This window comes from Coccinella septempunctata, chromosome 7, assembly GCF_907165205.1.
Source record: "Coccinella septempunctata chromosome 7, icCocSept1.1, whole genome shotgun sequence".
Classification (NCBI taxonomy): domain Eukaryota; kingdom Metazoa; phylum Arthropoda; class Insecta; order Coleoptera; family Coccinellidae; genus Coccinella; species Coccinella septempunctata.
The window spans coordinates 9,330,615-9,357,455 of NC_058195.1; the positions used below are offsets into that span (position 1 = coordinate 9,330,615).

Here is a 26,841-nt window from a genome sequence, read left to right on the forward strand (position 1 = left end):
TCCAGGAAATACACGGTGCGAAGACATAATGAGTCCTTGCCTCCGCTGTCAGCTCGTTTACGCCACGTCATCGTTTCCGCTCAGTTTGCAGCAGGCCCTCGAACGCGTTTAGACGTGAAATATGTTTTCTTCCAGTGCTTGTCATCCACTCTATAAGGATTGATGCCGACGATATTCCCGGTCTAGAGATATATTGCGAATGTGGCACGGAATTTGCATGAGTTGGGGATTAGGGCTAGGGATGTTTCAGGGCTAAAATGCAGAAGATCATGTAAAATTTTCAACTAATTGAAGCTAGGAGCCAGGACAACGAAATGATTCGGAAGATCCAGAGTTTATGATATAACATTTAATGGGAGGTTTTTCTTTATGCTAATGGTTTCGTCAGTGAATCAGCCCCTAGAGGTAAATCTAGCAAAAAGGTAGAACTATGGGCTTACTAGTACCAAATTAATAGTGTGTAGAAAGTTGAACCATTTGATTGACCGAAAACGTTACAGTATATCAGATTATATGGGGAGTCCGGAAGAGTTGAACCCCTTTTCACTCTCTTCTTTAAGAACCAAACATTGGCTCATGTCTCCCTAAACCATGGGAGAGTTGAACAGTGGGCGAGAGAGACTTGACCATAAGTTTGTTTATCAGGAAAAACATTGAAAGAAAACAATTTCCAATGACCAACGATTGTCTGTGTCAAGGTTTTCATCATCAGATACATCAGCGTATGAAATAGATATTTTTTATTTCAGACTCACTCTCACTTTTTTCCGAGATGTTTTCTACTTTTCTGAACTTTGTATATTTTATTATATCTATTTCTATTATTGAATTTTCTTTTTTGAAGCAAACTATTATCTAAGCTCACTGATAGAAACTTGGACCACTGATTATGTCTCCCGCCCATAGCAAGGGTCAAGTCTCCCGCACTCCCCTTGTGTTCTTGAAACTTCTACAATTATTATTAAAAACAATATTAATCAATGGAAGCATTAAAACTAAATAACACCACGCACTTATTAAACTTTTCAGACAGTGTAACAAACAAAAATTATTCAATTTTTCACTTCCTAACAACAAAATCACATTCAACCCTCTCACTCCCGAACTGTTCTGATGGCGGTCAAAATCGAGCCGTCACTAGTTGTGCCTTGTTACGAGTATGTCGCAAGCCATTTACGATACCGGTAGCGCGAAATTTGAATTGAAATATTTGAGGTGGTTCAAGTCTTCTACCTGAGCAAGTCTCCCGGACTACCCCTAAATGACAATTTCATGTCGTCTTTCTCCCATACAACCGTATCATCAATTTATGATACTTCCCCTTCTATTGTTTCACTCAAATTCCTACAACTCTGAGATCTCTGCACTCTCTATTGCATGCTGTAACCTAATTTCCATATAAATTTCAACTTTCGTCTGTACGCCACTGGTGTCCGCGTTCGGGTGTTTCCGTCAAACGGTCTGCTAGATTCATACCACCCCAAAGAGACATCTCCAAGTGAAACATGACATGCGCCACTCTGAAACTACGAAGTTTTCAAGTTCTGAACATTAGGCGTTAAAGTTGCTCCCGAAAACAAATTGGTAAAGATTTATGGTCGTCCTGGCCAACTATGATATTTATCGACTTGAATTTTGGGCGCACCATATTTCACGATAAGCGAAGTTTTAGGGGAAAAACGGTTTTACTAAAAGCAACGCGGTGAACTGAATTTCTCGCTTTCATTCGTTTTTCTGCCAAACTGACTTCATAATTTGGAAGAAATACCTAGGTTTTCCCTGCTTGAACATACGAACGGTCATAACTTGTGCCACACTTGATTTTCTTATTTGAAGAGAGACGTGTTTTTGATGGAGAATGTGGATAGAGTGATATAACATTTTGAAATACATAAATGCTGTCTAACATAGAAATACCAAAAGAACTGTCTAATTTTTAGAACAGAGAGAAATATTATACTTGGTTTAGCCATAGGGTTGATGATGAAAGTGGTAATTGTCAATAATTCAACTTACTCACCTCTTCGTAGAAACGTAATTGAGGCACAGGAACTTCAGACACATTTTCACAGAAATCTTTGAACAATAAGTAACCTGAAACAAAAGAAACATCTTGATTTCTGGAGATTCGGGATTTCAGAGAAAGTGAAACCAAATATTTAGTTTTCCTCTCATTTTATCTACACTTCACAAAATAATTCCACATAGTTCACACCATGTGGCATACCAATTTCGATAGCATACCAATTTTCTGGTGAGCCACAGTTGATTTGGAAAATGTAAAAAGAAGATTTTTGTCAAGATTCTAATGAAAATTCAGTCAGTAAGTTGTGGTGAATTAATTCCTTGTTAGTTTTGACCCATCGAATTAAACTCGGTGCATCTAATAATGAATATATTTTCACAACTTGTTCGAACTTTAGCACCCTGTATCTCGAAAACGAAACGATCCCATGATTATCGGATTTTTTTCTTAAAATTACTTGAGGAATCTCCCCTGTATTTTTGTAATATCACTGTTGTTCAAATTATTAATAATTTCGTTGGTTGATTAAAAATAAATAGGGAGAATAGCGGTGGTGAACCTTCGTCCGCTTTGTTTTTTCTCCCAACGGGTTTGCACGCCGGCAAGGATCGTACTCCCAGCAGTGGTAGAACTCAAACAGGACGGAGGGTCGAAGCCAAATTTTCCAGTTAAAAGTACGGTGTGCTGTGTATTTGGCGTACCCGTGGTCACCTTCTCGTAAGATACTAGGACTGTGAAAATAGCAGGTATACGGAGATTAAACCAAACAGCAAGATATAATCGCTACAAGGCTATCTTTAAACGCACACCTCATGAATTGTTTAGTAGTGTATATACGAATTAATTCTATATTTTGATTATTGAAAAAAGCCATAAAAATTGGGATTACGTTTATCCCAAATAATGAGCATCGACTCGAGATGAGGATCACCTTCAGGTTCATCGCGTTGTGTTGCACTTCGCATTGCACATGAACAGTTCCTGGCACCCCATCCATCAAAATCCCCCAGAAGTGGCACAATTCCACCAAACATGAATTCATTTGAAGGAAATGCTCTCATTACTCAACAGTTAACTCTCGATAAGTTTCCAATATCGGATACCGCAATAATTCCCATGAAAGGACCGCCGTCAACCGTTAATTAAACTGAAAACCGACCGATCTGGATCCTTTCCCCAAAACGACTTTCATCGTATTATACGGGGGTGAGTTCAGGGAGGGCGCCAGAGAATTTCATCTTGAAATAGCTGCGGCTCCCTGAAGAATCCAAAAGGACAACTCGAGTTAATTGAATTCGGCTGCAATTAGCACTCGTTCCACGCGCGTTGAATTTAATTATATGAATTAGGGGTGGCGGTCTGTTTCTCTTTCGTTTCGACCCATTGCCTCGGGTTTTTTTATCCGTTGAATGCGCCCTGTTTTTTTCAATGTGTATATGTGGTCTTTAGGGCCTCAAGGGGTTCCCTTACAAGGCTAATTGAAAGGATCATTACCATTTGCTTGGATCTAATCTAATTAACTTCGTTTTCTGCCCTCCAGTGATCGTTTGAATTTTTTAATTAAACGCTACGAATTGGAGCAGCGTGATAAAGCTAGATTTATCTCCGGAATACTGCGACAAATCTTATATTTGTAATCTATCCTTGCAATGAGGTGACAGGGATCTATAGTCGGAACGTTGGGCCTTGGTAGCAAATCTGCCTACCAGACAATAGGGGGCGCACCCATCTGTATATCACTTAATGGGTCTTCCCATTAAACTGATATGGCTGTCCAACAAACAGAGTGACACAGAACAGACTTGACTTACTTTATGCAGAGTGATTGCTTCGGCAGATGCTTGTGGATCAGGTAAAAACTCGCTCAGTCAATTCTTTGAGCCAATTCTGGGATGAAGAAAGGGGGTAAGGTTGGCAAACATGAGATGTCGTTAATGTCAAAACTACGTAGCCAACATCAAATACTTGGGAAGCTTCATAAATACTAGGGCTAATGTTTTGACGAGGGTCATAAACTCATATCTTCGTCCATTACAATATTCCAAGGCCAACCGACTGCTTTCATAAAAGTGAATGGACTATTGTAAATAACAGCTTATTTCGATCGTTAAAGATGAAAACTAACTTTCAGCACAAGATTTAGAATCAGATAATCGATAAAACGCTTTATTCATTCTGGAAATGTTCTCAATCATAATGCAATATCCTGGTGATCTAGTATTATTCATTATATATCCTCGTTTTGTACTCCACAACAATGTGAACAAAGGAAAATCCAATTCGATTAATTTCGAATCAATCAGTGTGAATCCTCTGATGAAAATTGAATATTTAATACGGCTTGGATGAAGTTACTCATGCAGATCAGATTGGTTTTTTTTTTCATGAATGATTTCTCTGAAGTAGAAGGAGAAGACCATTGCAGAAGAAACCACCCTTAAAACCAATCGAAAATTAATTTTTTTGAAACTTTCACCCCCATCAATTTCGTACTTTTACTTTTTGGATTCCACTTCAATCCTAACCTAACATTTTGAGCTACATTCCATATTCCAAGCATCAAGGAGTGAACTTGACAAAATGACTTTGTATCATGATCGTGATATACTTCCGATTCAAATAAAGCCCTAAGGCCCATTTGCACCAGTCCCCCTTAAAATGATTACTTAACTAAGCGTAGTTTAAAGTTAATGGACGCTTAATTTTATTGTCAGTTGAACGACTGCGGCTTAACAGAATCTCAAGTAAGGGACTCTTAAGTTTTCATATCTAGTGATATTTCAGTTTTTTATTTTGGTGCAACTTTATTCTAGTCTAATAAAGCCTTTTCATTGGTTGGCCAGTTGCCGATGATCGTTTTCATTTCATTAACCTAACTTTATTGTCCTGTCAGTCAGTGTCAAGTAAACTATTATATTATTATCAAAGAGTGACAACTTTTTGTTGCTGAATTGGCATTATTATTGATTGTCAAATAAAAGGTACCTACTTGACGTTATTAGAAAAACCACAGCAGTTCTGCAGCCAGTTTATGACAAAGATTATAGAGTAACCTAACTCTATAATCTTTGGTTTACGAGTTCAACAAATTATTTTAGGTTAGAATCCCGCCCTTAAGTACCTAAGTGGTCGTTACATGAGCGCTTAAATTTAAGGCTAGCTTTAGCCGTTTAACTTTACAGTTGGTGCAACATAATTTAAGTTAAGGGTTCGTTTTAAGGGACACTTAACACTAAGTGCGTTTGGTGCAAACGGGTCTAAATGGATGAGATAAATGAGTGCAGTTGATAAATGAAATGAATGTAATGAAATTCATTATCAACAATATATAGAACAAGATGAAACGTTCCAGTGCAGAGCTAAGGCGGATAAAATTTACATCATTGCAATTACAACATAGTAAATATTCCTTCATTATGACCTGAACGTTATACAGAAGCCTCAATTATGGTCAATTGAGACTGGACGTGAGCATGGAGGAAATGCATGCATAAATTAATTTTAAACCTATTATAACATCTCGTACAATATATGCGGATTGCGAATAATAGAGTTAGCATTCCAGGAAATGGGGTATTTTAAGGTGAAGCGGTTCATATTATCCCAATAAAAACGTGCTTGATTCTCCAAGTTGGGAGTCATTATAATAACTTTCTCAAATTCAAAATGATTTTTTCATTTAAATTAACTTTTTTTTTAATTATAATGATTCTTTTCGTATTACAGTTATATTTACGTCATTTACTTTGGGCATTGTTGCATGTTGTCAATACCATCATAAGCGTATCTTCAAAGCTGATATTACAGTTACATCTTCCCAATTTTATCGCCCCAGGTTGGGAGATTGGGGTAGAAAATCTTCGGAGATTTCGTTTGGGGAATTTTTATTACTTCGTATCGACCGAGAGGCGATTAATTGACCCGGTTTCACCTGCTTTTCTCGACGATGGAGATATCCCTGAGGCAGTCCGGATGATGAAACTATCGGCTAGCCAACGGTGGTGTTGGTCGGAAAAGTGGAAATTGAAGTTTTCAACTTTCGCGTACGATTTGGCGATTCGATGTCGAGATTACGTAGACGGAACACTCTGATATGCACAATTCGAAGTTTTCCGACATAAAATTCCACTTACGGACGGAAATGAATTTCACTGCACAGTTCCACCACTAAAAACTGATTCGAGTGCAAAAAATGGATCGGTTGGAGGACTGAATAATGAAATTCTCATCTGCATTCACTCTGTAATTGTTTTAGCACTGAATCAAGTTTTATTCTCTTCATGTCCAATATAACACCGAAACCCAGCACCGTGTTAGTTCACCCTTGTGCGAAGTATGCTTCCCTTTCTCGCGAAAATAACGACACTTCAGAATAACGACTTTTCATTTTAACGACTGGTTTTCACAACGACTGTTCTTTGCAACGACTGGTTTTCACAACGACTGTTCTTTACAACGACTTTCTATTATAACGACTGTTCATTATAACGACTTCTCTCATTATAAATTTTCTCGTCATAGCGACTTCTTTGGGCACAGCTAATCTGTAAGAGCCAAGCGCTTATGCATCCTTGAAGTTTACCCATCAGTTGTTGTCTTAAGTCCATTTGCAACAGAGGAAAATTCTCAAGACTCTAGAGAATGTGCACCGTGAATTCTCTGCAGTTACATACGTTCTTTCAGTAGAATTCACTGTTCAAAATAACTTCTGTCGTTTTCTTGCCAAAATTCTGTAGAGAATTCTCCAAAGAATTTTCGGCTGTTACAGAACAGCGTCAATGCCCTTTATACACGAAGACAGATGTATAAACGCCATTAAAATGAGTTAAAGTTATTGTCGGCATTGAGTAAAACTCAATGAACAAAAGTCGTTATAATGAAATTGAGGAAGAGGAAAACCAGCAATTTTCTAACAATCCTTAATTTCGGCAAGTTTTCCTGTATCACTGATGCTATATAGTATGCAGGCATGTGTCAAACAATCAAAAGCAAGGCTCGGATCGAAGATTCGCGCCTCGGATAACCTGGTATCGACTGTGTCTCGGAAACACAACGACAAAGCCATGCCGTTATCGATAGCGCTCAAAGAGGAGCAAGCAATAGAACATTCGACATCTTGACAGGTCATTCAACGGCTCCCCAATCAAGAACAATGTGGATTGAACCACTTTCGGCGTGGAATAAAATTAGATCTGTCGTATACTAACATTCTCGGTATGCCTTGTGTTGAAACGACTGCTTCTCGGTACTTCGCCAGAATCGGATTGAGGCTTGTTATCATAGAATCTTGGTTCATTTTCTATATGGTTCTCCCAATGTAATTGGAGTACAGAAAGCACAGGAATTGAATTATGCTGTGCTCCAGGAAAAATATAGCTATTTCTACTTGGTCGGAGATAAACTTCTCCTGGACATTTACTACACAAGCTTATGGCCTTGTAATTCTACATCCTATATGACTCCATATTGTGAGGCCCTTCACGTTCAAGTGCTTTATATCCAAACTAGCTGAAGGAATTGATGGAACTCATTATTCTCTAGCATTACTCGCATCTTCCAGTTCCAGTTACGGCACTGCTACAACCTGATATGCAAGGATCCAGATGTATCCTTCAAGATTCACTCGATTTCCTGGAGAGCGGTTTGCCGACAAGCCGTGTAATTCACCAAAATAATGCCTCCAACTTCAGAAGCGGTTACAGGGATTGTTTGTTGTTAGGAGCTGAATTCTACTCTCGCATGCCAAGATAAAATCTGTCCATTGCAGCTTCTCACTAGGCCTGGGGGATGCAGGAGCCAGGGTAGGCTGACAAGGGAACAAACAAGCAGCCTTTCGCAAGGCCTGGATCCTTTTTGAATCACGAGCACTCAAGAGTAATAAATGCATTGATGTTTTTAGCGAATGAAATATTCATTTGGTTGTCAATGAGGATTGAATATTACACACAGAATTTACACCTTCGTTCATTTTCCAAAAAAAAGTTTATGGCATATAAATATACAATCTCTGTAAGCACCAATGAAAAATTTCCCACTCGTGTACGATATGCTGGCGACAAAATACATACAGAACGTTTTTTCCTCGCTGGAATAAAAACCACGACTTTTGAAGCGATACGATATGGCAAAATACCCATAAACACGGCTGTCATCGTTTATGTGACGTCGCATAAGTTCCCTTTGGAGCTTCATGGTTCATTTTGTCGTAATATCGGATAATGGAATTGAACATTAAGTTTATGGTGTACATGGGAATGATATAACATATGCTAATAGCATGGTGGCATAAATTTGGTGATACCTTGTTACGCATGTATCAGAAGTTATTGTTGGAAAGTTACGTGTGTGTTTTATTGCTGGAAAATTTAGGGAGAATCGGTTTATTTCTGAGACGATGAATTATTCGAAGAAACCAAGTCCGAAACGAGTTCCAGGATGAATGCCCTTCCCCATCTGAAATCTCATCATATCTCATATCCATTCATGACTCCAACCATTCAACCTGGCATAATGGAAACGGCGGGAAATATTCACGAATATGGCAAGCGTCCAACACGATGGAAATCCTTATTATCACGTTGTAGATGTGTGCATGTTGGCAGTCAGCTTTGGAGAGGGTAAAAAATGTGTCGGTGTAGATTTTGCATTAAAGGTTCGCATTTGATGAGAATGCGTCGAGGAACATGTTATACGAGTGGTATTCTCAGTTGATGGATTTCACCTTCGTTTTGAATCACCCTGTATAAATAGAGAAAGTGCTAGAATTGGCCAACCTAGAAAGCGCATATCTGAGCAAGCCAGTCCTCAATATTTAACCAAGTACATCCCATCAACGAATCTTCCCAGTAAAGAAAAGATTGGGAAAAAAAACCCACCTCTAAATTCTAAAAAAATGACATTAAATCGTACCAAATGGTCATTATCACTAGCCCGTTGTCCGAGCTTGCTTGGGGCAGAAATATTTGGTACCACAAGATATTGTGTGGAAATGAACCAAGAAAAGCTTCATCAACATCAGAAATCAGGTTATCCATGTCAGAAATGTGACATAGGGATACTTTCTGTCAGTCAGGCTGAGCTCCGATCTCATCTATTTTAAGGTGGCATGAGAATGCCGAAGAAAACTCAAAGAAATAGCAAAATGACAAGATCGGTGTAATATGGGGTTCCAGTCACTTGGGGAAGAAATTAAATGACGAGGCCAACACACAACCAAGAAAAAAACAAGATTTACTCTCATTGGCCGATAATCTTTTTGTGATATGGAAAATGTACCTACAAGAGAAAGTTTCAGGAAAAAGAAAATACCCAAAGAGGAACACTCTGGAGAAATGTTTCATGTTGGATCATTGAAAACCTTCTCTCTAAAACTCCAAGATTACGATACCTACGAAGCCTCTCCTAAATTGATTTCCCACAGGGTACTGCCTCACAAAGCAGCTAATTTAGATTCTGTGAGGACCAGAACCACCTGGTGACAGAATTCCACGTTGCAAGCCAACCCAAAGAATGCTATGGGCGAAGGCGAAGAAGTGACTATACCAGACACTGAAGTTCATTAGGAACTCCATGTAAATACGAGTATATCCAATTTGAATACAAAAACTTCCAGAGGTATCTCAGATCGAAGCTGTCACTTCCAAAGTTCCTTCCATACATTTCCACCAAGAACTTCTCTTCAACGTCCCCAATTTAAGCTAGAGCTGATTAGAGACTCTGGAAAATCTGCAGGAGTACAATATCTTTTTCCTAATTCCAGAGCGTCCTGGGGTTGTGTCGCATCCACTTATCGGGTGCAAGTAGAGTATATCTTATGGCTCTTCTGGAAGTAGACGTTCTTATTTGGAAGCAGACACCTTCTTACTCCTCGGCAACTGAGGCAGCAGTCTGTTTGATCGGCACATCAGCGTCTTCTCCTACCTGGTTGACTCGCATCCCCTTCGCTTTCAGTTGACTCTTCAACATCGACACGAAATTCCTCTTGTTTGAGCTGTTTGAGGGAAATTTCGTTTGCGTTCTCTTCAACATCACCAAATAGAGCTGGAGCTGATTAGAGGCTCTGGAAAATCTGCAAAGAGGACAATATCTTCTTCCTAACTCAAGTGGCTCCTGGGGTTTCGCATCCACTTATCGGGTGTAAGTAGAGTATATTCTATGGTTCTTCTGGAAGAAGACGTTCTTATTTGGAAGGAGACACTTTCTTACTCCTCGGCAACTGAGGCAGCAGTCTGTTTGATCGGCACATCAGCGTCTACTACTGCCTGCTTGACTCGCATCCCCTTGGCTTTCAGTTGACTCTTCAACATCGACACGAAATTCTTCTTGTTTGAGCTGTTTGAGGGAAATTTCGTTTGCGTTCTCTTCAACATCATCAAATAGAGCTGAAGCTGATTAGAGGCTCTGTAAAATCCGCAAAGAGGACAATATCTTCTTCCTAATTCAAGTGGCTCCTGAGGTGGTGTCGCATCCACTTATCGGGTGCAAGTAGAGTATATCCTATGGCTCTTCTGCAAGTAGACGTTCTTATTTGGAAGAAGACACTTTCTTACTCCTCGGCAACTGAGGCAGCAGTCTGTTTGATCGGCACATCAGCGTCTACTACTGCCTGCTTGACTCGCATCCCCTTCGCTTTCAGTTGACTCTTCAACATCGACACGAAATTCCTCTTGTTTGAGCTGTTTGAGAGAAATTTCGTTTGTGTTCTCTTCAACATCACCAAATAGAGCTGGAGCTGATTAGAGGCTCTGGAAAATCCGCAAAGGGGACAATATCTTCTTCCTAATTCAAGTGGCTCCTGGGGTGGTTTCGCATCCACTCATCGGGTGCAAGTAGAGTATATCCTATGGCTCTTCTAGAAGTAGACGTTCTTATTTGGAAGAAGACACTTTCTTACTCCTCGGCAACTGAGGCAGTAGTCTGTTTGATCGGCACATGAGCGTCTACTACTGCCTGCTTGACTCGCATCCCCTTCGCTTTCAGTTGACTCTTCAACATCGAAACGAAATTCCTCTTGTTTGAGCTGTTTGAAAGAAATTTCGTTTGTGTTCTCTTCAACATCACCAAATAGAGCTGGACCTCATTAGAGGCTCTGGAAAATCCGCAAAGAGGACAATATCTTCTTCCTAATTCATATGGCTCCTGGGGAGGTTTCGCATCCAATTATCGGGTGCAAGTAGAGTATATCTAAATGATCGGCAACTGCAACGATCAATTTCAGATGAAAATAATTACGAAAATTGAGCAACCGATCAGATGAAGGCACTCACCCAGAAGTCGACGTTGACGTATGAAGTCCTGTGATCCTCCACTCAACTCAGTAGCAGAATTGGCTCCAGGAGGGAAAAAGGGGATAACCTCCTCTGCACTTGCTTCGTGGCGATCACTCCACCGGTTGCACAAGGCTCCAAGGGCACTTCACCTTTGGTTTTGGTTGCTCAACCTCAAATTTTCCGTCCAAACAGATGACCGAAGAAAGCAGATGAATATTTCTTCACCGAAGAAAACAGATGAATAATCGTATGGTGACGAGAAGTTTGCGAAACAAATCTTCCTCAACTTTAGATGATAGAATAGCAATGAATTTTAATAACTTTTCTGAATTTATTAGAAGCACGCTCTCGTGGTAAACAAACTGACGACATTGACTTATATGTCGTACGCAAGTCGCGATGTATGCTTTCGCCGAAAGCCGTATGGCGCTAGTTCTCGGGTCGAAAAAACCCCCGAAGCAGACCACCTAGGCAACACAACATTCTTCTTTCACGACTTAACATGCCGCCCGCCCTGAAGGATCCCTTCAGTAAGACCAACTGAAAGGAGTGAACAGACGAAAGAAGAAAGTCATCTACTGACTTGGAAGAGGACACAGCTTGACGATTGGTCGCCGAATTGTCCCAGAAGGGGTGGCAACATCAGCCACACGAGTTGTGGAGTCAGCTCCGGGAAAAACAGATGATATACGGCCGATACTCCACTTCAGAGGAGGAAGACCATCATCTCGAATGATGACCACAGTGCCCGGAAGGATAGGGGTAGACGGCTGCAACCACTTATGACGTTGCTGCAAGGTATGCAAGTATTCCTGACGCCAGCGCTTCCAAAAATCCTGCTGGAATCGCTGGACTAGCTGCCAACGAGACAAGCGATTCACCGACACGGAACTGACATCATGGTCAGGAGGAGCGTTGAGGGGGCGGAAAATCAAGAAATGCCCCGGTGTGAGGGCCTCAAAATCCGAAGGGTCAGATGAGGGAAGATACAGAGGACGGGAGTTGAGAATAGCCTCAACCTGTGTACAGACGGTGAGAAATTCCTCGTAAGTGAGTTTCTGCTCGCCGATAACGCGAGTGAGATGATGCTTAGCAGATTTCACAGCGGCCTCCCAAAGGCCGCCAAAGTGAGGACTGGAAGGGGGTATAAATCGCCAATCGGTTCCAGACGACGAGGCAGCATCACAAAGACTCTGCTGATGTTGTGGAGCTGACAATAAGCGACCAAGGTCACGAAGGTAGTTATGAGCTCCAACGAAGTTGGTCCCGTTGTCGGAAAAGATGACGGAAGGGTGACCGCGGCGCGCAACGAACCGCCGATAAGCAGCGATGAACGCTGGAGTGGACAGCTCAGATGCCAATTCTAGGTGAACTGCCTTGGTGGTGAAGCAGATGAAAACAACCAGGTATGCCTTCGTGCTGACAGCCCCACGTAGTCGGGCACTCGTGACGTAAAAGGGTCCGGCGTAGTCGACACCAGTGGTAAGAAAGGCCATAGCAGAGGATAGTCGCTCCGGGGGCAGATTGCCCATTGGTTGTACCAGGGGACGAGGTTTGCACGAGAAGCATCGATTGCACCTGCGCAGTCGATTGCGTACTACATTACGTCCGTCCAGAATCCAGTACCGGCGACGAATATATGAATGAGTAGCTAAAGCGCCGGCGTGCAGGAGACGATAATGGGCATCATCGATAATCAGATGAGTGAGATGGCTATTCTTTGGCAGAAGAACAGGGTGTTTGTGTCTATACGGCAACAAGGCCGCTGACAGGCGGCCTCCAACACGAATAAGTCCATGCTCGTCACAAAAAAGGTGAAGCTTCATGATGAGCCGAAGACGAGAAGATGGCTTTCGAAGCTCAGACAACTCCTCGGCGAAATAAACAGATTGGACCAGACGTATTAAGCAGGCTTCCGCCTCCTGGAGCTCAACAGAGGAAAGAAAACCTGACCGAGGGAATGATGTACCACGAGTATTCATTATGAATCTTCGACAAAAGGCGGTGACCCGCTTGAGTCGAAGATACGAGGAAAAGCGGTCAATCATGGTGGGTTCATCGAAGATAGCCGCTAACATCAAAGCGGAGATCGGCTTGGCTTCTTCGTCTACTCGATCAGTTTGAGATGAATCAACAGAGGAAAAGGGCCATAAGGATGAGTCGAAAGACAACCAGTGAGGACCCCGCCACCACAATGGGTGATGATGAATGTCTGCAGGCATCAATCCTCGAGAGGCACAATCAGCTGGGTTGTCCTCAGACACTACATGTCTCCAGCAGTCAGAGGGAATGAGATCTTGGATTTCAGCAACCCGATTGCCGACAAATGTCTTCCACCTGTGACTCTCGCCGCGGATCCACGACAAGGCCACAGAAGAGTCACAGAAGGCCATGCACTCAGCGCCGAGATGCTGCAACACGCGAGTGGACAGGTGATGCATAAGCTTTGCGAGAAGATGAGCACCGCACAGCTCCAAACGAGGTAGAGTTATAGCCTTGCAAGGAGCAATTTTTGATTTGGCCGCTAGAAGAGACACCTGGCAGTGACCAGACGATGCAAAAGTGCGGAGATAAACGACCGCAGCGTAGCCTGATTCAGAAGCATCACAGAAGCCAACCAACCGATGCGTAGAAGAAGAAACGTCAGGGATGAATCGTGGTATGTGAAGCTCTGACAAAGTGGGGAGCTGGGACTGAAATTGCAACCATGGGCGCTGAACCTCATTCGAAAGAGGTTGGTCCCACTCCAGATGGAGTAGGCAGAGCTGACGGAAGAAGATTTTAGCATAGAAGGTAACAGGAGTTAACCATCCCAGAGGGTCGAAGATTTTAGCCATCTGACTCAGCACAGTTCGCTTGGTGATTGCCGTTGAAGTCGACCGAACAGAATAGAAGAAGTGATCAGATGAAGGGTTCCACCCAAGCCCCAGAATCTTGAGACCTGGTTCACGATCGAGAAGAAGGGGGTCAGTGGACGAGGATTCTCTACAATGGTCGGCCGGAACACCGTCTAGCAGAGGAAGATGATTAGTAGCCCATTTGCGTAGCTCGAAACCGCCCGCCTTGAGCAGATCCTGCACTTGCTGTCGCAACTCGAGAGCTTCAGCCTCGGATGAACAGCCTGTCAAGATGTCATCAACATAAATTTCATCCAGCAATACTTGCCTAGCAGCAGGAAACTTGGGTCCGTCATCCGAAGCCAGTTGTCGAAGGGTCCTAAGTGCTATGAAGGGAGCAGAAGAAACTCCATACGTGACGGTGTTCAGACGATAATATTGGAGAGGTTCGTGTTTGCTAAAACGCCAGACTATACGTTGATAGTCCCTTTGCTCAGGGAGTATCAGGATCTGTCGGTACATCTGCCTAATGTCGGCGGTGAAGACAAAGCGATATAGACGAAAGCGAAGCAGGAGGGTGGAAATGTCCGCTTGCAGCTTCGGACCTGTCAGCAGAAGATCGTTGAGTGATTTGCCATTAGCGGATGCACAAGAGGCATTGAAGACTACACGAATTTTATCAGGAGGATCATCGGGACGATGTACGGGATGGTGAGGGATATAATATGGCTCATATCGCGGACAATCAGAAGACTCAGGGACCAATTCCATATGGCCACTCTCGAGATAATCTCGCATGAACTCATGATAAGCGACACGAAGGGTAGGGTTATTATCCAGACGATGTTCGAGCCGAATAAATTGTCTAGTTGCCACGTTGACGGAGGTGCCCAGCCTAGACGACGTCAAGGGCAAACCGACAGTGTACCTTCCGTTGGAGTCACGGGTGACATCAGCGCAGTACATCATCTCACACTCCCTCTCGGCTGGGGTCAGCGGAAGCACGTCAGGTACCCTGTCAAGTTCCCAGAAGCGCCGAACGATGTTGACAAGTTCCTGGTCCGACGGCTGCCAGGGGGTCATATCCATGGTTTGAAGGTCAGCAGCAGCAGGAGATTTTATGTCAGAGTTAGTGTTGTCAGAGGAAGATTGATAGGTGATCACTGAAACGGGGGATTTGGGCGGCGAAGAAGACGGAGAACGTACAGCAGATGATGACCCTGCAGAAGACGAGGGAGAGGCGCGCTGCCGAGAGCCCTGATGAGCGCGACTGTTGACAGTGTCAGGTGAGAAGGAAACATGTTTAGTCTTCTTGCGATGGCGAGCATAGGGCCCATAAAGCACCCAACCTAAGGTGGTAGACAATGCCCCCGGAAGTTCAGACGATGGGCACATCGTGCCAGGAAGAATAAGATGAGGGAGCACATCCGATCCAATCAACATCCCTATGATACGAGGCAGATAGAAGAGTGGGTCAGCTAGGTTGAATTGCTGAAACTCGGGCCATCGGCCATTAAACGCTTGGACAGGGAGAGGATCTATGGGGCTGTCAATGACGTAGGCCTTGATGATGAGATGGGGGGGGTCCCCTTGGTGACAGAGGCTAACGTATGCGTACCCTTGGATACGAAACCGATCTGCGTTACTTAAGGTGCGAAGTTGAACAACTTCAGGGTGAATGCGCAGACGAAGCTTGGTGGCCCAAGCTCGGGTGATGAGGGTGTGTTGGCAGCCGGAATCGAGAAGAGCTCGGCCGAATACAACATTCCGCTGGTTATCTAAGCGGATCCAAGCGGTAGGCATAAGGTGGTCAGGACTATTACTCTTACGCAAGGCAGACCGTACAGAGGAAAACAGATGACAAGAAGAGAACAGACGAGAAGACGGGAACAAGTGGTTACCACAAGCTGACCGCATTCGCAGTCATTCGGAACCGCTTCCAGAAGATGCTGAACTTGACCCCTTAGGAGGCGTGCGAGACCCCCCCAGGCCAGTCCTTCGGCCTCTCACTGAACTACCTCGAGAGGCGGAGGCACGGGCTGGCGGCTCCGACGAACCAGAAGGTTGAGAGGGAGTCTGATTCGTTGGTTTCTCCTCCGTTTGGGTACCAAGAGAGGGCGTAGGGCCAACAGGTGCCAGATGAAGAATCGTATGGTGACGCCCCCCGCACGTGTGACAGCACTGATCCGAACCACAATCAGCAGTGGCGTGGAACGATGACATGCAATTTCTACATAATCGCCTCTCAGTCACGAAAGCTCTTCGCTGATGGATGGTCATGGCTTTGAACTCACGACACTGGCGAATTGAGTGATTCGCCGAGCAGAACACACACACTGACGACGAACCAGAAGATGTAGGAGGACGCACACCTGCATAGGCAGGACGACGGGAGGACGGACCAGCAGAGGAGGGCCCAGACGATGAAGGAGCAGACGCTGACCCCGCTGGTGATTGAGGTCTAGGCGGCCTCTTTGGCGCAGACGCACGGGACGAAGTGATGGAAGTGCTTTCCAACACTCGTAATTGTCGATTGGTGAATTCGAGCAATTGGGTGAGGTTAGGAAAGTCATCAGAGGATAATTGCCCCTCGAACAGCTGGCGAGATGGTACGTCTAAGTTGCGCAAGGCAAGAGAAAACAGAAGATAATCAGCCAAATCTGGAATGGGCAATGCCTTGAGGGCGTTGATGGCATTTTGATGCGTGGTGGCGAATTGTTTCAACTGGGATACAGAAGAAACAGACGCCGGCCGCGAATCCAGTATCTGGTTCACATACAAGTCAGCCAGCCGACGGGGATTTTGGTACCGAGCGTAAAGGGCCTGATAAGCCAGAGGATAATTGACTGAATTTAGCTCAAAGCCGGAGATGACAGAAGCCGCTTCACCTGAGAGAGCAGACGTTAGCAGGTGAAATTTTTGAACAGGCGCCAGGGAGTTGCTTTGATGCACAAGAGCGTCGAATAGTGCGATGAAGCCGGGCCATTCTTCGATTTTACCATGAAAACATGGCAACTCGACCCGAGGAATCGGAAGGTCAACAGAGGAGGATGAACCCGTCTTTGCGACCGACGTAGACGCAGTCAGCTGACTGTGGGCAGCGCGGATCTGCAGGCAAATCTCAAAAAATGCCGCGAATTTCGATGGCGATCCGTCCCGTTCTGGCTCCTCCAACTGAGAGTTGAGTTTAACAATCAACTCATCAGCCTCTTTGAAGGCCTTCTCTATCTTAAAGAGCTCAGATAAACACATATTGGCCACATCTGCCTCATTAGTCAACCCTTTAATTAATTTAAATAAAGTAGAGGCCGCGGCGAAAGCATTTTCTCGCTTGACGATGGATTCGTTGATCAAAGCCTTCAATTTATCCATCGACGGCATTTTACTTCTTGAACAACCCCGGTAGCTAAATGAATTCCGAAAACTTCGCTGAAATGAACAGACGATGCGAAGATAACAAACAGATGATGAGCGATAACAAAAAAAAAACAAATAAAGAATTGCACTGTTAATTTCTCCGAATGAAATAACGACAATGAAATATGAAATGAAAGCAATCAGATGAATGAAATTAGACTGAATATCTAAAGATTCCCTGGTTTCTTCGGCACCAATAAATGATCGGCAACTGCAACGATCAATTTCAGATGAAAATAATTACGAAAATTGAGCAACCGATCAGATGAAGGCACTCACCCAGAAGTCGACGTTGACGTATGAAGTCCTGTGATCCTCCACTCAACTCAGTAGCAGAATTGGCTCCAGGAGGGAAAAAGGGGATAACCTCCTCTGCACTTGCTTCGTGGCGATCACTCCACCGGTTGCACAAGGCTCCAAGGGCACTTCACCTTTGGTTTTGGTTGCTCAACCTCAAATTTTCCGTCCAAACAGATGACCGAAGAAAGCAGATGAATATTTCTTCACCGAAGAAAACAGATGAATAATCGTATGGTGACGAGAAGTTTGCGAAACAAATCTTCCTCAACTTTAGATGATAGAATAGCAATGAATTTTAATAACTTTTCTGAATTTATTAGAAGCACGCTCTCGTGGTAAACAAACTGACGACATTGACTTATATGTCGTACGCAAGTCGCGATGTATGCTTTCGCCGAAAGCCGTATGGCGCTAGTTCTCGGGTCGAAAAAACCCCCGAAGCAGACCACCTAGGCAAGAGATGGCTCTTCTGCAAGTAGACGTTCTTATTTGGAAGAAGACACTTTCTTACTCCTCGGCAACTGAGGCAGCAGTCTGTTTGATCGGCACATCAGCGTCTACTACTGCCTGCTTGACTCGCATCCCCTTCGCTTCCAGTTGACTCTTCAACATCGACACGAAATTCCTCTTGTTTGAGCTGTTTGAAAGAAATTTCGTTTGTGTTCTCTTCAACATCACCAAATAGAGCTGGACCTCATTAGAGGCTCTGGAAAATCCGCAAAGAGGACAATATCTTCTTCCTAATTCAAATGGCTCCTGGGGAGGTTTCGCATCCACTTATCGGGTGCAAGTAGAGTATATCCTATGGCTCTTCTGCAAGTAGACGTTCTTATTTGGAAGAAGACACTTTCTTACTCCTCGGCAACTGAGGCATCACTCTGTTTGATCGGCACATCAGCGTCTACTACTGCCTGCTTGACTCACATCCCCTTGGCTTTCAGTTGACTCTTCAACATCGATATGAAATTCATCTTGTATTGATGTTTACTGGGCTTGTTTTGAAGAACCCAAACTTAGTGGAGGAATTCAGCAAGGAACGCCCATTACTTCCAACTACTTCAGTATTTTAATTGGTGCCTTTTGTTTCAGTCCTGGTAGTATTGGCAGACTGCCTGGAATAGCTGGTGGGTGAGCTGTAGGGGCTCATATCTCAAAATCACGGTACAATGAAACCCCCTCAACACTGTCAGTCAAAAAAAATTAAAATTCCATCAAAACAATGTGACCAGGTTAACGTTTCTGTCGTACTAGAGCTATAAACTCCATCCATTACGATGCCTACTAGATAGAGCGAGGGCAAAAAGTGTCATTATCGGCTGAGACCCCAGGGGTCGCCGTAGACGGTCGAAAGAACCGTTCATTCTCAAGTCTGGGGCGAGGCGGAGGCGGAAACCAATATTCCCCCGAAGTTCAAGGCACGGACGGTCTTTTTGTGCGACGCTCCGGGGGATGTATCGTTTCCGTATACGGTCAGAAGAGGCCCCAGGGAAATACAAGATCGTAGCATTCGTAGACGAGTAGATCCGACCCCGATGGGGAGTGTAAAGACCGAGGAAGTCCGGCGTTCAACCACCCCTTTCAATTCGATACCTCGCCAAACGGTGCGATTGGAAAAGCAGTGAATTTTTTTTAATTCCAAGGCTTTCTCGGCCAATCTTGATCAAAATCGCTTTCTTATATCTCTCAGAGTTTCAATTTTTTCTGATAGAGGGTGCGTCAGAGCCGAATGACATTTATTATGACCACTGATGTCTCGGATTTCTTCGGTTATTCGCTGCTTGATTTGTGGCAAAGTATGTGCGAATGTTTGAAGACCTTATCATTAAAATGACGAAGTCGCTGGTGCTCAAATCAGGTGATCGCGCTGTCCACCCCACATCTCCTCTAACTGAGACCAGCCTGTAACATCTGTCTCGAAACAGCTAATGAAATTCGAACTGTGTATGCTGTAGCCCCATCCTCCTGCAACAAGATGTGCCCTAGATCGTGTTCTTCAGCAATTTTTTCCAATTCAGGGTGTAGGAAGGTTCCCAACATCGAAACCTACAGCTGGGAGGTTACTGTGACAGTGATATTTTTTCTGAAACTTTTTAGGCTTTCACTCCCAATCTCTGGAACATACTCAATTAAAAAATTTAAATAAACGATTTGCTCCTTCGTAAATTCTTGCACTAATTTGTCAGGAGCAAATCAAGTAGAAAAAATTGTTGCCTGACAATGAACTGAAAGAAAGAACTTTGAAATTATAATTATTCATATGTAGCAACGTTTCGGAGTCGTAGCAAACTCCTTCATATACATAATTATAATTTCTTCTTCTTTTTTTCAGTTCATTGTCAGGCAACAACTTTTTCTGTTTGATTTGCTCCTGACAAATTAGTGCAAGAATTTACGCAGGGGCAATTTCATAATTGATTTTGTTCCAGAGATTGGGAGTTAAAACCCTAAAATGTTTCAGAAAATGCAGAATCCTCCAAGATTGAATTTCAATCGATATCTAGTGATATTTTTCCTACTAAAAAAGTAAGGGCCTATCACGTCACACTGAAAACTGCACACTCTAAGGAACACAAAGAGCCCTTCTGCATCTAACTGTCCTCACCACAGCCGAGCAATGATCATTCTAAACAGCAAATCCTATTCGAGAAACGGGGAGAAAATAGAAAGCGAGTGGAAATATTCTATTGTTGAATGTTTCAGCGACTTAAGATTATCAATCTTTGCAGCAAAGTACTGTTTTATGATGTGTTAGCGTGAAACAAGCAGTGTTAACAAAAAGGAGTGGTCCACCAAAGAAGAGAACCCCAGAAGAGATACCTAATTTGAAAACCCTTTCGTTCCTGATAGAGTTCAGTAGATTTAATTGTTTTGCATTCAATCCATTCATTTTTGAGATATTCAAATTCGAATTTCGTACAGAATTGGTCATTTCGTTAAACATGCTGTGTGAATCAATCAAACTTTCACTAGTTTATTCTACGGTTTTGACGAGAATCATTAACTGCCATACACCATATCACTATAAGTTTCATTTATTAACAATAAAGGTGTTAACAGTTTTTGTCAGAAGAAATTGAAAAAATGTCTATATTTTCCAAAAATAAGCAGTCCAGGAACCGTACAGCAAAAATTTCAGAATAAACGAGTGAAAATTCTATTAATTTACACAGCATGCTTGAGGGGAAAACCAACGTTGATTGAAATTTAAATGTGAATATTTCGAGAACGAATGGATTTAATGAAAAAAAATCAAATATGCTGAACACAGAATAGAAAGGCCTTTCAAATGAAGTATCACTTAACCCATAATTAAATTGTGTTCATTCTCAACGACTTACTCTAATTTATTTACATACTCACTAATTTAGTTTCACTACTTCGCCATTTGCAACTCTTCGGGAATTCCCTGTTCCCTCCTATATTCAGAACACTAAGCCCAGGCGCAAATAGAAACACAGGATAGTGTGTGACTCACCGTGAGTTTCTGTAAAACATAGAAAAGAACAAGAGTGCGCAAATAAAGCGTTACAGTGATTGGTCAAATAGTACGAGCAGCGCAGGAAAAAGCTGCGTCACCTCACCAACCTGCGTTTCTATTTGCGCCTGGCCTTACTGTCCCTCGAGCCCACCGCGCGTCTTTTATATCGATACGCCCCTGTTCCAGAATATTCTCGCAGCTCCGAGAGCGATATAAACAATGTTCACGATGTTTTCGATCGGCGGCAGGGGCATATTCAGGGGAACCACCATTTGGAAATCACTGAACTAGTTAACCTAAACTTCCGAACGCTGTTCAGGAGAAAATTACTAAAATCTTGGGAGAACGTTTTTTCGATGAGTTCAGTAACATAATTAGTTTATTTATTCTTTTAGACATACCAAAGTATGCATAGGCAAGTCACAAATGCAAAAATTGCTGTGGCATCGATCATTTCCAGAACCAACCGAAGATATGCTTCTCCTCAAGTTACATCCCCTATGTCGAATGTAACGCTTCCCATGACCTCCGAGACGACTTAAATTACCGCATCGATACCTGAAACCCCACATAAACCATTCCGAAGACTCATTATTCCGACTCCACGTATCCCGACGGTAAAACAACGTGGAAAAAGATGAACTCAACAGGGCGAAAAGTTCCGGGACCCAGTTAACCCTCCTGATCCGATTTCAGTCCTCCAGAAATTCTCGATGCCCGCTCTAACCCGATCCGACAGTTCTCCATGCGGAAAATCCATAGTCTTCTGGCCATATAAATAATTCAACAGTATCCGTCTGTATTGAAAACACATAACCTAACTTTGTGTAGGGAGTCTAGGCACGACTGCAGGATACTCGTATATTTTCTGGGGGAACTTAGGAGTCTGTTTTGTAGGCACACCTGGGCTGTTTATATGTGGGGTAATTACGGGGGTAGAATGAGTTTGGGAGCTTCTTCTTAGAGTGAGGGTGAGGACAGAGCAGGATTCAGATCCGACCAAACCTGGAGTTTCTCCCAATCGATGTCCCATATTCCCAATTTGATCCATATTTTCACGAAATTGATTCATGTAAACTTCCAATTTTTGTTCTTATTTGAGAAGGATCAGGTAGCACATTCGTGTTCTTCTTCTTCTACTTCTTAAGCCGTGCTGAACCCAGGCCTTGTAGCCTATTGTCCATCCGCATTCAGTCTAATACCCTGAGATACAAGTCGACACAAAGACGTCCATCTGACCATGAGAATAGTAGGTGTGGTGTTTCCTAGCTGTGTCGGCCACACAGTGTGGATGTGAATTCCCAATTTGATCCATATTTTCACGAAATTGATTCATGTAAACTTCCAATTTGGTTCTAATCTGATAAGGATCAGGTAGCACATTCGTATTCTTCTACTTCTACTTCTTATGCCTTATCCAAAAATGCAATCATGATTACTCCATGGCAATCCCAAAAAACTGAACCAAGAACTTTTCCAGCAGATTTTTGGACACGCAACTTCTTAGGTCTTGTAGAACCAGAGTGTCCCCATTCCATCGATTGTTGCTTTGTTTCTGGATCGTAGAAATGTACCCAAGTCTCATCCATAGTAACAATTCGGTTTAGGAAGTCTAACTCTTTTTCAAATCGAGCACAGATCGAACGCGATGCTACAGTTGCACGCGTTGGGTCAATATCCAAACATTTGGGGATCCATTTTGCAACAATTTTTCTTCCGCAACTTCTAGTAGATCCTCGTGTATATAATTAGTTTGTCGAGTTGAGCGAAAATGATTTGTCTCAATTTTCGACCTTCGAAATCGGTCCATTGTGCCCAAACGCTCGTTGTCGAATAGCACTCGATTTTTTTTCGCGCTTTCAGTACATCAATTCATCTCCAGCTGTTTTTGAGAATAAAAGCCGAATGACGGAAGGTTTTATTTTGGTCCATTATTTCCAATAATGATTTCCTCCCAGAATCCATCCATTATTTATCACCGGAATCGAAGGAAGCGTTTGAGGCGACGCGACGGCAGGAGAAGAGATGATGATCTTCAATATTCACGCCCAGTTTTTCCTCACTTCCCGTTCTCGAGGCGTCCCCATTATGAGCGACTTTGCAGTCGCTTCGAGAATCTGTTGTTCCACGATAATCCGTCAAATTAGCATCAAAATATGCCTCGTGTTTGACGAAATTAATGGGGGGACGCTTGTCGCTTTGATGAGGCGCAGGATGACGGGGGAAGATGCAACTGAAATTTGTAGTGTTGCCACATGGTGACGATTTTTTCAACCTTTCGTTCCTGGCGATATGACGTTGTCATATCGCTGTTTGGTGGATACTTGCATGGCATACTTGAGCTCATGTTTTAGTGCTCTGCTTCCCAGCAGATATGACAGCCTCTGTCACAGGAAATCAAGGAACGAGGCTCCGTTACCAGTCTAGCGGGCTATTCCAGGAGGTTATTTGCTTCAATCACCTGCTTGACTCGAAGGTCAATGAATATCCTAACGGAATGTCAAGCTGTCATCAAATATTTCGCAGCAGACGAAGACAATTTTGTACAAATACTCGAATGCAGATCTAACCTTTCTCAATTAGCAAGGTGCAACAGACTCATTTGTGTACCTGTGGATTCAGGTCGCAGAGGTAAAGAGATCTCGGATGCTCTAGCTAGAGAAGGCGTGCCTGCTTCGTTTATTGACCAGGAATCAACTATCGGAATGTCCAATTTCTTGGCTAGGGAAGGAAATAACAGCTGGGTGCAACAGAGGACCCTCTGTTACTAGCGCAACCGACCTGGGCTGCTATTCTCGAGCATTCGCAATATATGCGATCCTACGCATCGAAAAACGTCGTGATGTTTTTAACAGCAAATAGCAAAGTTTTCCAGAGTTTCACCAAAGTATTGTGTTTAGCCCATGTGAAAGCACACAATGCTTTGGTGAAACTCTGGAAAACTCTGCTATTTGCTGTTAAAAACATCACAACGTTTTTCGATGCGTAAGATCGCATAGGTATATTGCGAATGCTCGAGAATAGCAGCCCTGGTCTGCACCATTCGCAAAGAGCCATCTCTAGATTCCCTAGAGAACACACCAATTGGCTAGGATTTTCTAGAACCAATCTGAGATCTATCGTGGCTGGTTTCACGGGACAGCATAGACAAAAACTCACTCACACAAACTCAACACACTCAACACACAAACCATTGAGCATATCCTCTGCCTGGTGGCAGACAGAGTCAGACATGGCATCTTTGGTTCCCTCAAGCTGAATCTATCTGAGCTCATGAATCACTTTCCCAGTGATATAATCTCTTTTCTCCAGAAGATGGCACTCAAGAAAGAAGTCTAGCCTTTGGTTTTTTTTTTGTGTACCACAATAGAACGCATTGGTAGCTGTGGCAGGCGTGGTGTGAAACGCCGAAGAATATGTAATCATCACATGATTCCATTCTTTTTCAAAACAACCTGCCATTAGTAAATACTCACAACAGTAAGGGAATGTTAATCCTTCTGAAACAGCTGAAATTCTCGTAGACGTTCGATGTTTTTGCGGCATATTTCACCATATTTTCAATTCGATACCAGAACAATATTCATTGTCGGCAAACAATCGATGCTAATTATTGACGAATCCGAATCGAAGTCGATGTGAAACAATGCATCATTTACGTGAATACTCGGGATTTTTATTATTGCATTATGTCGTGTTTTTCGAGAAATGCTGGTAGAAATGAAACCTTCGATGGTATCGGGAGTTCTGCATCGAGTTAAAATTAATATTCGACGGAAACTCGACTGAATCAAGTTGATTTGCCGCATCCAGAAAAGATTACATCCCTGAAATATCTTAATGAAGGCAAGTTTGCACTAGAGTGCAAACTTTTCATTCACAGAGCCTGTCATGGTTCTCTGCTGGCATGAGAATGACCATAACATCCTAAAGCTACAGGCAATAAATTGACTCTCCTATCTTCTATCCTAGTACCACGCTGAAGTCCCTGGAATCACACTGCCAGGGATCTCTGCTGACGTGGGAGTGCCATAATACCATAAAGCAACTGGCCAGAGGCAATAAAGTGACTCAACTACGAGTACCAGGACATTGTGAAGTTGAAGCAAATGAAAAAGCCGATGAACTCGAAGAAATAGCCTCAAGGTTAACACCTGCTGGGCCTGACCCTTTCTGTGGGCTCGTAAAATACCAATATACGGCAACGGTTAAACAATGGGAGTTGAAGAACAGAATAACCCTCTGAAGAAATACTCCTGGACTTACTCAGTCAAAAAAATTCGTGATGATTTCACCGACCTACACCAGAAAACTGCTAAAGCTGTCTCGAGCTGAGCTTCGGGTGATGGTGGGACTGCTGACAGAGCTCTGTCGGTACAAATATCATTGTACCGTATGGGAGAGTCAGCAGATGAGATTTGTAGGCTCTGTGGATCAGAAGCAGAGACAGCTGAACACAAGGTATGCAAGTGTCCAAAGCTATCTGGCCTAAGACCCATACATATAGGAAAACCTGTCCTGGATACTCACGGGATAAGGGACGAGGCTCCTAAGGATGTTGTCGGTTTTATCAACACCATTGACAACTTCCTTGGGTTCCATTGAATGAGTAGGGTAGAAAAAAAAGATCTGCATGGTCGAAAGGCTAATCGGGCCACAATGACTCCGGTTCAAATGATAATAATGATATCCTAGTGTCAGGGCATTATGTTTTTGAAATAAATACAAATGTCCATAAACTTACGAAGAATGCAGCAACTGCTGGACCTAAAATCTTCTGCGGGCTCAGGAAGGAGCAATACCAAACAGTGTCTCCACTTTGGCAGTATATATACATTTAGATGTTCTGACATACCAATGGTCTTTTGAAAATTCCCTATTATTGTTCAGGACTACTGTCATCTAGGCTAGGAGCTTTCGGTAATCTCTTCCATCGAGATTTAAGCAATAAATTTCATTACAATTGGAAGACCCTACATTGGGTGCTGGATTTCGCTGTGTTTCAGTATATCTTCTGTAGGAATGTAACAAGAACGTCTCCCATCCATGCATTAAAATTACAAAGTGTGATACATCTTCTTCGTCTCGTTCGCGAAAGGCCTACCACAAACAAATGAATTATTCACGAGGTAATTTATTATCGACACACCATCTTTGCGAGAGACACTTTATAGCTACACACGCCTATCCTTCGCGAGCGGTTCGTTTTCCATCCACCATTTGATCTTCCAGTTCCACCCCTGTGTCACATAACGACACAGTTATCGATTTGCCTCCGATGTCAATGCTAGTTTCCCCAGCTACAGAAATCGCTTTTTTTGCATGGCCCCTTCTTCTCAAGCCTTTTATATGTTCTGTCTTTGCGACTTTGTCTCGATGAAGAACGCAGTTGATTAGATAAAATACCCATGGAAGCTAGAATCGAGACAAGGGATGAAGATATAACGGGGTTATTGACAGCAATTTGATATTCTGTGTTTGAACGTAGGGCTCAGCTTGTAGGGAGCGGTCGAA

The 26,841-nt window shown here is 43.1% G+C and overlaps 1 protein-coding gene across 2 annotated transcripts in view; it reads right to left on the minus strand.

The window, feature by feature from the left end:
- LOC123316262 (G protein-coupled receptor kinase 1) overlaps positions 1–26,841 on the minus strand; it is a 98,388-nt gene that overhangs the window by 23,616 nt on the left and 47,931 nt on the right. For both annotated transcript variants that reach the window (XM_044902234.1, XM_044902235.1), the window contains exon 3: positions 2,021–2,094. In XM_044902234.1, coding sequence (XP_044758169.1) covers positions 2,021–2,094 — 74 coding nt within the window. The remainder of the gene's footprint in view (positions 1–2,020; positions 2,095–26,841) is intronic.